Below are 14,722 nucleotides of genomic sequence, written 5' to 3'. Positions count from 1 at the left end.
TGTGAATCTGCTGGGGTTCTCTAATGTATCCAGTGCTCATGATGCGCCCCCTCTACATTGGTGAGACCCATCGTAAATTGAGTCTGCTTCGTCAAGCACCTCTGCTCTATTCCTTGAGTTTGTGATAGGCTTAGTTGGAACGGTGACAGAAGAAATTGCGGGATTGTGATGGCGAAGTGGTAAGCAACTGGAAACTTAGATCACCATTTTGAGCATTCCCTCTTGTAATCTTGTGTTTGCAGCATGTACAGTATATCACAGTTCCAGCATTTGTTTTACTGTTGCAGCTCTATAAAACCATGGTTAGACCACACTTGGAAATTTGTGTCCGCTTCTGGTTGCCTCATTATAGGAGGGATGTGGAAGTTTTAGAGAGGGTGCAGAGGAAATTTACTTGGATGCTGCCTGGAGTAGAGAGCATGTTTTATGAGAATAGGTTGAGCAAGCTAGGGCTTTTCTTTCTGGAGTGAAGGAGGATGAGAGGGATCTTGATAGAGGTGTACAAGATAATAAGAGGCATAGATCAAGTGGATAGCCAGAGATTTTTTCCCAGGGTGAATGGCTAATATGATGGGGCATAATTTTAAGGTGATTGGAGAAAAGTATAGAGGGGATGTCAGAGGTACGTTCTTTACATAGAGAATGGTGGTTTGTGGAATGTGCTGCCAGGGGTGATGTTAAAGGCAGATACATCAGGGACATTTAAGAAATGTCAGGCATGTGGATGATTTTTTTTATTTTTTTGCTCAGCATAACAAAACTTTCAATTTCCAGATACACTTTTTACATTTCTTCCCCTCACAGATATCAGGTATCAGAACACTTCCATCAAAATATAGACTTCACCACAACATTCTATACAAAAGCCCTTAATAGTATAGCAGACAGGTTTACATCTATATACTGCAGAGAAGGTTGCCATATTTAATGAAAACTATATGTTTTTGAGTGTACCATACATGTCAAGAAGTCCAAAGGAATGTATTCCATGATTAATTTACGCCAACCAAAAAGTCCAGGGGCCTTATCGGATATCCAACAAAGTAAAATGTTCTTCCTCGCACAAAAAGTCAGGATGCTGAAAAGTTTTTTCTGATGTGCATTAATAATACGACTGATGGGTAAGCCTAAGAGAAAAGACACCGGGTACAGTTCAAGCTCCATCTTCAGAATCTTTTCCATCTCACCCAAAATGGGAGGAGGAGGAAAAGATGGCGGCACGACACGTAGGGGACCGCGCACAATTCTGATTTGATGGAGACAGACGTGAGAGCACGGAGGAACATCTGGAAAACTTCGGAAATGCCCTCTTCGCTGCCGCTGCTACTGTGTAGTAACCGGAATCTCTGGAGCAGAAGGCCCTGAATCCTCGGCTTTGCTTGTTTCAGCGGCCGGGGCTGTATCGGAGAGGCTGGTCGGAAGCTCGAAGTTTTCCGATGGATGGACTAAGTGTCGGCTATGGTCGGCTGCTTCCAAGGCATCGGCAAGTTGATGGTGCCTGGAGGTTTATGGCAGGGAGTTTCTCCCTTTTGCCGCCTGCTATCGGGGACTCGGGAGTCGATTGACTCGGGGACTTCTGAGACTTTATTTACCGTGCCCATGGTTTGTTCTTCATCAGATTATGGTATTGCTTTGCACTGCTGTAACTATATGTTATAATTATATGGTTCTGTCAGTGTTATTCTTTGGTTTGTCCTGTTTTCTGTGATACCACTCTGGGGAAACATTGTATCATTTCTTAATGCATGTATGCATTTCTAAATGACAATAAAAGAGGACTGAGTGTTCTCATAATCTAAAAAAATCGCTCCAGTATGCCTGAAGTTGGGGTCAAGTCTAAAAACAGTGGGTGAAAGTTCCCGTATTTACTTTACACTTAGAACACATTGGAGAAACCCACGTCTTAAATTTTGAGAGACGATCTGGAGTCAGATGGGCTCTATGCAGAATTTTGAGTTGCAATGCTTTAGTTCTATTACAAACTGAAATCTTCTTTGCATTATCACAGATGTCTTCCCATGTTTCAGCTGTAATTTCTACTCTCAGCTGTTCCTCCCAGACCCTTCCCAGCTGCTCAGTCTCTCCACAAGAACATTCTCTCAGGATGCTGTAAAAACTACTAATAGAGACTTCACCCTTAGAACAAAACACCATCTTTTCTATGTCAGAACTATAGAAATCAGTTAACAATGATGTTTTCTTCTGTATATAATCTCTTATCTGAAAGAAGCAAAAAAGATCCTTGTTGGGTATTTCAAATTTCTGTACTATTTAACTAAAAGACATCATCGTTCCTTCATCAAACAAATCTCCTAGATGGAAAATACCCTTAGAAATCCAAAGTTTAAATCCAGAATCCATTATGCCAGGCTGAAAATCTGGACTGCCGGTTAATGGAGTGAAGGGTGATATTTTCGCTGCTTTGCCCTCAATTTGTCGCACCGCCCTCCAAGACGTGCATGTGGATGATTAAAAAAAAATGAAGGCTCATGTGGGAGGGAAGAGCTGAAGGATCTGTGCTGTGCTGTAGTGTTCAATGTTTTATAATCTTTGTTTTCATTCATTTCCCATTTACATCTCCTCCACATAAGGCCCATTTCCCTCTACAGCTTTCCTATTCAATTACTGTCAAATATCCTTTAAATGTCATAATTCAATTGCTCATTCCAGATATTTCCAGATATTCATAACTCTCCGTATGAAAAACATACCCCTCAGATCACTTATGAATTTTTACCTTCTCATCTTAAGTCTATGTTGTATACTTCTAGACTCCCCTGCTCTGGGGAAAAGACTTTGACTAGATAACCTATAACATTATGCTTCTCATAATGTTATAAACTTTTAAGGTCAACCTCTTATATTCCAATGAGAATAAACCTAATCTATTCCTTAACTGCAGTCCTGCAAAATAGGCAACCTCCTGGTGAATTTCTTCCGCACGCTCCCTATTGCTATCACGTCCTTCCTGCAGTGTACACAGTACTCTAAATCAGTTTGTCCAATGTTTTGTACAACTGCAACACTACTTATCCTCAATGCTCTGGCCTATGACGACAAGAATATCAAGTGCCTTCTTCACTATCCTATGTACCTAAGTTGCCATTTAGACCATGAGACATAAAAGCAGAATTAGGCCATTTGGCCTATCAGGTCTGCTTCACCATTCAATCATGACTGATCCTTTTCCCCTCCGCTGAGCACACTCCCAGGCCTTCTCTCTCTAACCTTTGATACCGTGTCCAATCAAGAACCTGTTAAGCTTCTGCCTTAAATACATCCAAAGACCTGGCCTCCATCACGTCTCAATCTCTCTCGCTGTACTTCAACCATTTACTCCACATCTCCCCACAGAATCTGACCTCCCGAAGTGCATCGTCTTAACATTTGTCTGGATTGTTCTATCTGTCACCTCTCCACCCACCCTTCTATTATGCGTCTTTAGACAACTTTCTTCATGATCTACAAACCCCACTACTTTTGTGTCATTTGCAAGCCTTCTGATCAGACCATCTATAATCTCATCCAAATTATTAAAGCTTATCACTAACAGCAAAGTACCAAGCACTGATCCTTGCAATACATCACTTGTTAATGATTCCAGGACCTGCTAGCTCATACTCCTTTCTCTCTCCCCCTCCCTCACCTTCTTTTTCTGGCTTCTGCCCCTTTCCTTTCCAGTCTTAATGAAGAGTCTGCCTGGAATGTCAACTCTTTATTCCCCTCCATAGATGTTGCCTGGCCTACTGAATACCTTCAGCATTTAGTGTGTATTGTTCAAGATTTCCAGCATCTGTGGAATCTCTTCTGCTTACTACTACTCTCTGCCATCTATCACTAAACCACTTTTGGATCCAGTTTGCCATCATGCCTCAGCTCTTATACAGTTTAGTCTCTGTTAGTCTTTCACCCAGGGATTCCTAGCCTCAGATCCGTGGACCCCTTGTTTTTAATGGTATTGGTCCATGGCATAAGAAAGGTTGGGAACCCCTGCTTTCATCTTATCACGGATAGTTCCTTTGTTCTCTCCACCCTTCTCTGTCACTTAAAACTTGGTTTCTAACATCCGCAGTTTTGATGAAAACTCTTGAAATGTTAACTCTGTTTCTCTCTCCACAGTTGCATGAACTGATGAATCTGTCATCTTGTCCTCTGGCAACTAGGTGTATGATATATTTTGAATTTTGCGATAAAATATCTTAAGTTAAATTTCATTCAACTTTCTTGCAGTCTGGAGAGACGCCAACCACGCCAAAATATTCCAAGGACTGTAAGGAAAGCTTCTTCCCTTCTACATCCAGCACCATATCCCCATCTGCTCCCACTTTGACGACGCCCAGCACAGTGGTGTCTGAGAACGTCAGGCCAGCTGATTTACAACCTAAAATGAGGTTAAGCCACATGGCCCAAGGTGAGACGCGAGGTTCTGAGGTCACATCACTGCCAACGGGGCGGGACACCGAACCCCAATCTACAGAGACACATTCCAGTACGGCGTACCTCACTCAAGGTAAATCCTACAGCAGCTTGCAAGCTTCACAATGTGTTTCCCAGAGCTTTAAGGAAAAATGTACGCAGCCTAAGAGATGGGGCCTTAGAGAAGGATCATCTGACAGGTGAAAAGGTGGAAGATCTGCGAAGGTTAGTTCAGAATTTAGGGAGGAAAGGGAGGGTGGAAGGATGATGCAAGACATTGGATTAAAATAACTTGGGGGATTTTGAGGAGTTTTTAGAACTGGAGGTGACTATGGAGATAGGAAATGAAAAAAACAGGATAATTAAATTGCAGATCAAAGATCAATTTTACTCACTATATACATTTACATGTATTAGAAATTTGCTGTGGTGCAATTGGTCAAGGTGTGACATGCAACAAAAACCAACATTCAACAATAGTAAAGAATTATATAAAAATAAAGTTGTATGGAATAAAATGTGCATAACTATTAGTATATGTTTGCAATGTAAACAGCATTATAAAAAGTGATTTAAAGTATTTACAGTGCAGCATAGAGGAGGCTGGAGGGCTATCTATGTTGTGTAAATTAGAGCTAATATTGAGCGGCAACAGTAAGTGTAGAGGGCTAACAGGATTATTTGGAGACTCGAAATTGCCAATGATGGAATCTGGAGCAGCAGGCAATGTTCTGCTGGAACTCAGCAGGCCGCATAGCGTCTGTGAGAGGAAAGAAATTGTGGATGTTTCAGATTGAAACAGTGTTTTAGGATTGGTATGTATTGAGCTGACATGCAACAACGGTAATGAGATGGTTGCAAAGAGTATTCTTTTCTTACCCAGTAACATTTCTTCTCATTCAGAAAGAGAACAGAGGATTTTCTTCCAATTTCTTTTCAAGCATCCCAGATGTTGACAATGCTTCCAGTACTTTTCCTCTGGGTGAATGCCAGTGGCTTAATTAACAATCGAAACTGCAAATCTTAACTACAAGGTGGTCTTTAGGCTCAATTTTCCATTATCTCATAAACCCTTAAATTTATATTTAACTCAGAACCCTTGTTTCTTCCAATTTATGAATGTGAAATCTTTTAGAGTTATTGAATGGAATTGGCTTTATTACTTACATCCTTAGAACATAGAATATAGAAAACCAACAGCGCAATACAGTCTCCTCGGCCCACAAAGCTGTGCCGAACAGGTCCTTACCTTAGAAATTACCTAGGGTTACCCATAGCCCTCTATTTTTCTAAGCTCCATGTACCTATCCAGGAGTCTCTTAAAAGACCATCCACCTCCACCACTGTCGCTGGCAGCCCATTCCACGCACTCACCACTCTCTGCATAAAAAGCTTAACCGTGACATCTCCTCTATACCTACTTCCAAGCACCTTAACACTGTGCCCTCTCGTGCTAGCCGTTTCAGCCCTGGGAAGAAGCCTCTGATTATCCACACGATCAATGCCTCTCATTGTCTTGTACACCTCTATCAGGTACCTCTCATCCTCCGTCGCTCCAAGGAGAAAAGGCCAAATTCACTCAACCTATTTTCATAAGGCATGCTCCCCAATCCAGGCAACATCCTTATAAATCTCCTCTGCACCCTTTCTATGGTTTCCATATCCTTCCTATAGTGAGGCAACCAGAACTGAGCACAGTACTCCAAGTGGGGTCGGACCAGGGTCCTATACAGCTGCAACATTACCTCTCGGCTCCTGCGCTGCAGCTTTGAGTGTCCTATGGACTCGGACCCCAAGATCCCTCTGATCCTCCATGGTGCTAAGAGTCTTACCATTAATACTATATTCTGCCATCATATTTGACCTACAAAAATGAACCACTTCACACTTATTTGGGTTGAACTCCATCTGCTACTTCTCAACCCAGTTTTGCATCCTATCAATGTCCCACTGTAACCTCTGACAGCCCTCCACACTATCCACAACACCCCCAACCTTTGTGTCATCAGCATACCCCCAACCATTGTGTCATCCTTCATATACATGAGGAGTAAAAATCTATACGTTACATCTCCGTCTAAATCTGCAATGTGCAATTTATAGTCATTAGGTAATGATAGAGATCTAGAAGATTACAGATAATGATAGAGATCTGGAAGATTATAGGTAATGATAGAGATCTAGAAGATCTAGCAGGAAGGAGCTTAAGAATGAAATTAGGAGAGCCAGAAGGGGCCATGAGAAGGCCTTGGCATACAGGATTAAGGAAGAAAACCCCAAGGCATTCTACAAATATGTGAAGAGCAAGAGGATAAGACAGAGAGAATAGGACCAATCAAGTGTGACATGGAAAAGTGTGTGCGGAACTGGAGGAGATGGCAGAGGTGCTTAATGAATACTTTGCTTCAGTATTCACTACGGTAAAGGATCTTGGCGATTGTAGGGATGACTTGCAGCGGACTGAAAAGCTTGAGCATGTAGGTATTAAGCAAGAGGATCTGCTGGAGGTTTTGGAAAGCATCAAGTTGGATAAGTCACCAGGACTGGACGGGATGTACCACGGGGTAATGTGGGAAGCGAAGGAGGAGATTGCTGAGCCTCTGGCAATGATCTTTGCATCATCAGTGAGGATGGGAGAGGTTCCAGAGGATTGGAGGGTTGCAGATATTGTTCCCTTTTTCAGGAAAGGGAGTAGGGATAGCCCAGGAAATTATAGACCAGTGAATCTTACTTCAGTGGTTGGTAAGTTGATGGAGAAGATCCTGAGAGGCAGGATTTATGAACATTTGGAGAGGCATAATATGATTAGGAATAGTCAGCATAGCTTTGTCAAAGGCAGGTCGTGCCTTATGAGCCTGACTGAATTTTTTGAGGATGTGACTAAACACATTGATGAAGGTAGAGCAGTAGATGTAGTGTATATGGATTTCAGCAAGGCACTTGATAAGATATCCCATGCAAGGTTTATTGAGAAGGTAAGGAGGCATGGGATCCAAGGGGACCTTGTTTTTTGTGGATCCATAATTGGCTTGCTCACAGAAGAGAAAGAGTGGTTGTAGATGGGTCATATTCTGCATGGAGGCCGGTGACCAATGGTGTGCCTCAGGGATCTGTTCTGGGACCCCTACTCTTTTTGATTTTTATAAATGACCTGGATGAGGAAGTGGAGGGATGGGTTAGTAAATTTTCTGATGACAGAAAGGTTGGGGGTGTTGTAGATAGTGTGGAGGGCTGTCAGCAGGACATGGATAGGATGCAAAACTGGGCTGAGAAGTGGCAAATGGAGTTCAACCCAGATAAGTGTGAGGTGGTTCATTTTGATAGGTCAAATATGATGGCAGAATATAGCATTAATGGTAAGACTTTTGGCAGTGTGGAAGATCAGAGGGATCTTGGGGTCCGAGTCCATAGAACACTCAAAGCTGCTATGCAGGTTGACTCTGTTGTTAAGAAGGCATACGGTGTGTTGGCCTTCATCAATCGTGGGATTGAGCCAAGAGGTAATGTTGCAGCTATATAGGACCCTGGTCAGATCCCACTTGTGCTCAGTTCTGCTCCCCTCACTTCAGGAAGGATGTGGAAAGGGTGCAGAGGAGATTTACAAGGATGTTGCCTGGAATGGGGGGCATGCCATATGAGAATAGGTTGAGTGAACTTGCCTTTTCTCCTTGGAGTGACGGAGGATGAGAGGTGACCTGATAGAGGTGTACAAGATACTGAGAGGCATTGATCATGTAGATAGTCAGAGGCTTTTTCCCAGGGCTGAAATGGCTAACACAAGAGGGTATAGTTTTAAGGTGCTTGGAAGTAGGTACAGAGGAGATGTCAGGGGTAAGTTTTTTACGCAGAGAGTGGTGAGTGCGTGGAATGGGCTGCCAGCGACGGTGGTGGAGGAGGAAACAATAGGTTCTTTTAAGAGACTCCAGGATGGATACATGAAGCCTAAAAAAAATAGAGGGTATGGGTAAGCCGAGGTAATTCTAAGGTAAGGACGTGTTCGGTGCTGCTTTGTGGGCAGAAGGGCCTGTATTGTGCTGTCGGTTTTCTATGTTTCTATGTTTCTTCTAATTTATATTTAATAGTCCGTGCAACAGGAGTCATCGGTCATCTCATCAGTTCAACTTCTCATGTTTCGGCTTCATCTTAGATATTTGAATCTGAGAATAGGATAAACTTTTTTTTTCTAGTTTATTTTTTATTGAATTTCATCATCAAACAAACATTTCCGTAAGATGTATTTCAGATACTGTACATATATATCATATAATCATATCTGTCACAAATCCCCACATAATATTTATCTGAGGTAGATAGATAGATAGATATACTTTATTAATCCCGAGGGAAATTTGGTTTTGTTACACTTATAGAAAGGAGAGGCAAGAAAGAACAACTGAAAGAAGAAAACTATGTACAGAGCAGGGAGTGATCTTTTTTTTTACAACATATTCACTGACTTATGAGAATAAAATCAGGCCTATGAGGTGTTATGTAGTTAAACCATTTTTTCCAGTATGAATAAAATTGTTCCAACTTATGATTAATAGATGCTGTTATCTTCACCATTTTGTAAATGTCCATTGTAATTTCCATCCATACATTTAAAGTTGGGCTCTCCTGAGATAACCATTTCCTGGTAAGAGTCTTTTTACCAGCCACCAGAGTACATTCATTAAATATTTACCTCTTTTCAACCATTCTTGAGGTATATACCCAAATATATGGTCTTACTCTCTGAGGGTATTTCACATTTAAAGATGTCTTGTAGGGCATTATGTATCCCACTCCAATAGCCTTTGATAACGGGGCATTCCCAGAAAATATGATAATGGTTTGCATTTTGATTTCCACAATTTATCCAGCAAACACGGAGGTTACTATCATAATGGGATTTCTGAGAGGGTGTAATGTTACGTACCCCGTAGCTGGGTTGCCAAACCAGCAGAAATGGAACACTCGTTGGAGTCTGGATTACTAGGAACTAATAAAGTTTTATTAAAGAAACAAATAATACAGTGCTCTAATCGTAAGGATATAAATGTAACAGGTTAGCAATGATAATACACACCTATACACAGAACTAGGGTAATAGGAATCAACCAAGCTCTATCGCAGTCTAGGGGTAAAATGATCAGTCTTACAGTGACGCAGAGTTCATTTCAGCTTAGTGCAGTTCGCAGTAATCGCTGTTGTACCGTTGGAGAGAGGGGGGGGGGATGCAATTTGGTTCAGGCAGACCTTTGATGTCTTCGCAGTTGGTTTTGGGCAGACCCTTTTTGATGTCTTCTATCCCGCTGTGGTCACCGACTGTGACCCCTTCATTCCGGATACGATCATTCTTCCGCGGTGAACCCAGAACCCAGGCAAGGGCGGACACACACACCAGGTTCCCACCGATCGTACCTTTACACCCTGTGAGCCTATGGCTGGTTCCCGCAAACTGGACTTCCAAACTCCCACCACTTGTGGGGGCACAGTGCTCTTTCCAGGGTCTCGTTGTCTCGTGGTGTGTCGTGCCTTAGCGAACCTGCTCTTTTTATCCCCTGCCGGGGTATCACCTGTCCATCAAACCGTTCAGGTTCAAAGCAACCGGTCTGTCAATATTCTGAATTGTGTTTCTTTTCCATTAATCTCTCTCTCCTCTCTTATTAGCATTTTGAATGTTTCTCCATTGTCTCTCTTATCTCTCTCATTAGCATCAATTGTCCGATAGCTTGGTTTGGCGTCACAGTAATAAAATATCTTATCAAGTTTTTCCACCCGAACTCCCTTCATTTCTGTGAACTGGTACATTTCCATTGATACCTCCATATTATTGACCAGTCTTCCTCAGATATTATGATCCCTCCTTCCTTCTCCCATTTTGTTTTAATGTATGAAGTCGAATGTGTTTTAAGATTTGACAAACCCTTATACACGCTTGAAATTATTCTACTACCATTATTAGCTGTTATTGCTTTAGCTGTCCAGTCCTTAAATCTAGCATCCAGTTTATTTGGCGTAAAATCCGAGTCATATGCACGCCATTTAAGAATTGCAATGTCTCTTTCTAGTTTATATTCTTTTATAATAGTTTTCCATATTTTAAGAGTCCATTTCACCCACGGGTTGTCAGTATTATTTATGTAACTTTGTAGGTTGTTAATAGCCAAAATTGCCTGTATGGGGATGGAAAGTATCCTCTCCTCAATGTTTTTCCATTGAGCGCCATATGATGGGTTGCACCAGCATATCACGGCTCTCAACTGTGCTGCAAAATAATATTCTCTAAGAGAAGGTAGGCCCCATCCCCCCTTTTCCTTGGCTAATTGCAAAGTTTTGAGACGAACCCTAGGCTTTTTACCTTGCCGTATATATCATGATCCATTCATTAAATTGATTTTGGTTAATCTCTATTGGTAGGGTCTGAAAGAGATATAGTAGTCTAGGCAGTATATTCATTTTAATAGATTCAATCCTTGAACTGAGACCAAGAAAAGGAATTAGGTTCCATCTTGTTATATCTTCCTTAATTTTTTTATATATAGGCTGTTAATTGCATTCCGATAATTTTGCCAAATCTTTTGGCATAATGATGCCCAAATATTTGACAGACTCTGTGTGCCATGCCCAAGGATATCTACTTCCAATTTCTCTTGGTGGACTATAGTTATATGAAAGTAGTTGGGTTTTGTCTATGTTGATCTTGTATCCTGATAATTGGCCATATTGTTCAAAGGAGGTAAAGAGTATGTTGGTTGCTCTAGATAGATCAAAATGTCATCCGCGTAACAGGGCAATTTATACTCTGTCCCTTTGATAGTAATTCCCCTGATACCTTCATTTTGTCTGATGTATTGAGCTAATGGTTCCAGATATAATGCGAAGAGTAGCGGTGACCATGCACAACCATGTCTCGTGCCCCTCTCTAGGGTAAAACTGTCAGATAAATATCCATTGGTTTCAATCCTGGCAGTAGGATTGTCGTACAGTGCCTGTATAGTTTTAATAATTCTGTCATGTAGACCAAATCAATGTAAAACTCTGTAAAGAAAATTCCAATTAACGGAATCAAATGCCTTTTCAGCATCCATGCTTATCAGTATTGCTTCAATTTCATTTTTTTATATGATCCATAACATGAAGTGTCCTTCATATATTGTCTTGTGTTTGGCGATGTTGTATAAAACCTGTCTGATCATTATGTATCAGTGTGGGTAGAAACTCTTCTAATCGTTTGGCCATGATGGTGGTAAATATTCTATAATCCACATTAAGAACAGATATTGGTCTAAATGACCCACATTCCATTTTATCCTTGCCTTCTTTCGGTATCGCTGAGATTATCATCTCCTTCCAGCTGGGGGGCATTTGTGCCTTTCTTAGAGCCCAGTTCAGTGTGGGGAGTAAAACAGGGATTAACTCACTTCTAAACTCTTTATACCACTCTGACTTATATCCACCTGATCCTGGTGACTTGCTTAATTTAAGCCTTCTAATTGCAGTTTTTAGTTCAGCTTCAGTTATGTCAGCAGTTATCGTTCTATTTTGTTCTTTGCTTAAAGTGGGTAACTAAAGAATTCAGGAAGGTGTCAATTTGGGTTATGCTTCCCCCTGGAATTTTGGAATATAGAGTTTTCTAAAACATTTCAAAAGCTTCTTGAATTTCACTTTTTTTAAAAATCATTTTTGTTCTTGGATCCCTAATTCAATGAATTGTATTTTCTGCTTTTTTTTTTTCAGTTTCCACGCCAGTATTTTCATAGATTTAGATCCACTTTCGTAGTGTCTCATGTTTCAGAAACATTAAATTTTTTCTAATTTCTTGTGTAGCCAAACTATTAATTTCATTCCTAATTTTTTAAATTTCCTCTAGTGTATCCTGTGCCAAACTCAATTTGTGTTTTTGTCTAGTTCCTTCAGCTTATTTTGTAATTCCTCTAATGTTTTATTCCTTATTTTTTTCATATATGAAGGGAGGGAACGTCGATTCAGACCATGAGAGGCCTGCGTTGGGCATTTTCATGCCTTACAAAGCGCAGATTGGAAGTCTGTGTAGGGCAACACTCCTCGCACAGACTAGAGCAATGTGTGATTAAGTGCCTTGCTCAAGGGCACGAACATACTGCCACAGCTGAGGCTCGAACTAGCGACCTTGAGATAAATAGACGAACGCCTTAACCACTTGGCCACGTGCCCAAGGTGGTTCATTTATCTGAAATGAAGATATCGCTATAATTTTCCCTCTTAAGACAGCCTTCAGAGTATCCCATAGAATGGGAGGTGAATCCTGTCCATTATCATAGAATTCTAAGTAAAGACCAATTTCTTTTTAATTTGTTCCTTAAAATAGGGATCATTGAGTAGACTTGAATTTAGTTTCCAAATAGTATTCTTTGGTTGTCAGTCAAAATCAACAGATAAATATATAGGTGCATGGTCACTTACATCTATTGTCCCAATTCCACAGGTGATTATTTTGTCTCTATCTTTTCCAAATGTTGTGAAATAGTCTATTCTTGTATATATGGAATGGGGGGGGCAGAATAATGAGTGTAATCCCTTCTGTCGGGGAAGAGGTCCCTCCATATATCAATTAGACCAACATCCTCAAAAAGAGTGTTAACTTTCTTATGTAAGGACTTTGTTTATAAGTTTTTCAATTGGAAGAGTCTAACTTTGGTTGTAATTGTAAATGTAAGTCTCCCCCACATATCAAGAGACCTTCTGTTTCCGTTACCACAATATTAGTAATTTTCTGGAAAAAACTAATACCACTTCCTGGGGGTGCATAAATATTCAATAAAGTAACTAGATTTCCATCTATATTCCCCCTTACCAGAATATATCTGCCCTCCCTATCTCCCATTTCAAATACTTTTTCAAAATTGAGCTTGCTTGAGATGAGAATAGCAACTCCTTTTCTATGTCCTAATTTATATGAGGAGAAAAACAAATTAGTGAAGCCCATTCTCTTTAATTTTCCATGCTCATTATGACTTAAGTGAGTTTTCTGTAAAATTATTGTACATGGGCTTGTTCTTTTTTCATTTTTGATAGAATTTTGGTGCACTTGACTGCCCATTGACATTAAAAGAAATGAATTTTACTTTGTCCTTAGTATATCATTGAAATTTGCAGAATATAACTTAATCGATCTACTTCCTGAACAAATAAGATCCAAGAAACGCGAATAATTTTTAAAAAAGGTAACAAAGATGTGATTCCAAGGCTGGGGTCTCTAGATGACCTTGGGTTGAGCTAGAAGAAATGTATAGCCGTGGGGGATAGGCATTCCTACCTGTGAGTTGAGGGCCCCCGCTGCAGTACCTATAAAAGTAAGTTAAAAAATCTGTGTCCATTGCACAGAAATGGTTTCCCTGTGTATTCCTCCCATGTATATATTCTCATTTAGGTGGGGAAAAGAATGAATAAATGAATTTTTAAAAATTGAGTAATATAAAATCCACATTATAATACGTATTTCTCGAGATAGGTATATCACCGTCTATTTTTGCTTCCGTTTAGTTTATCAGCACTTTTAAAGTTAGCCAAACCTTATGGCTCTTCTGGAAGAATAGGATAACCTTTTAACACTTTTCCTTGATAATTATAAAAACGGCTGTGCACTTACCCCTGCTCCATTCACAGAAAGCAGAGTTTTTCAATGACCAACCATTTTAATTCCTATCCCCCATTCTCGTTCCGACATGTTGCTCCATGACCTCCTCGTCTGCTGTGTTGAGGCCACTCTTAGGTTGGAGGAGCAACACTTCATATTGCATCTAGATAGCCTCCAACTTGAAGGTTTGAACATTGATTTCTCCAACTTCTGGTAATTTTCCCATTCCCCACTCTGGCCTCTTACCTTTTCTTCTCACTTGCCTATCACCCCCCCCCCCTTCTCCCTCCCGTTCTCCCATGGTTTACTCTCCTCTCCTATCAGGCTCCTTCTTTTCCATCCGGTGCCTTTTTCACTTATCACCTCCCAGCTTCCCAGCTTCTTACTTCATCCCCCTCCCCCACCCACCTGGCTTTACCGACTCGCTTGTCTCCCTTCTCCTTACTCCACCTTCTTATTCTGACTTCTTCCCCTTCCTTTTCAGTTCTGATGAAGGGTCTCGGCCAAGACATTGACTGTTTATTCATTTCCATAGATGCTTCCTGACTTGCTGAGATCCCCCCAGCATTTTGTGTGTGTTGCGCTGGAATTCCAGCATCTGCAGAAACTCTTGTGTTTATGATTTACCTCCAAGCTACCACTTTTCAAAAGTGACCAAGCCCCTAATTTTTTTACTGTGACCTTGCAAGTGAAGGTTGGGAATTT

At 40.8% G+C, this 14,722-nt stretch overlaps 1 protein-coding gene across 4 annotated transcripts in view; it reads left to right on the top strand.

The window, feature by feature from the left end:
- Positions 1–14,722, top strand: part of cabin1 (calcineurin binding protein 1) — a 693,325-nt gene that overhangs the window by 629,518 nt on the left and 49,085 nt on the right. For all 4 annotated transcript variants that reach the window (XM_063031768.1, XM_063031766.1, XM_063031767.1 and 1 more), the window contains exon 33: positions 4,231–4,510. In XM_063031768.1, coding sequence (XP_062887838.1) covers positions 4,231–4,510 — 280 coding nt within the window. The remainder of the gene's footprint in view (positions 1–4,230; positions 4,511–14,722) is intronic.

This window comes from Mobula hypostoma, chromosome 23 (assembly GCF_963921235.1).
Source record: "Mobula hypostoma chromosome 23, sMobHyp1.1, whole genome shotgun sequence".
Classification (NCBI taxonomy): domain Eukaryota; kingdom Metazoa; phylum Chordata; class Chondrichthyes; order Myliobatiformes; family Myliobatidae; genus Mobula; species Mobula hypostoma.
This window is presented reverse-complemented; position numbering and strand designations above follow the sequence as displayed.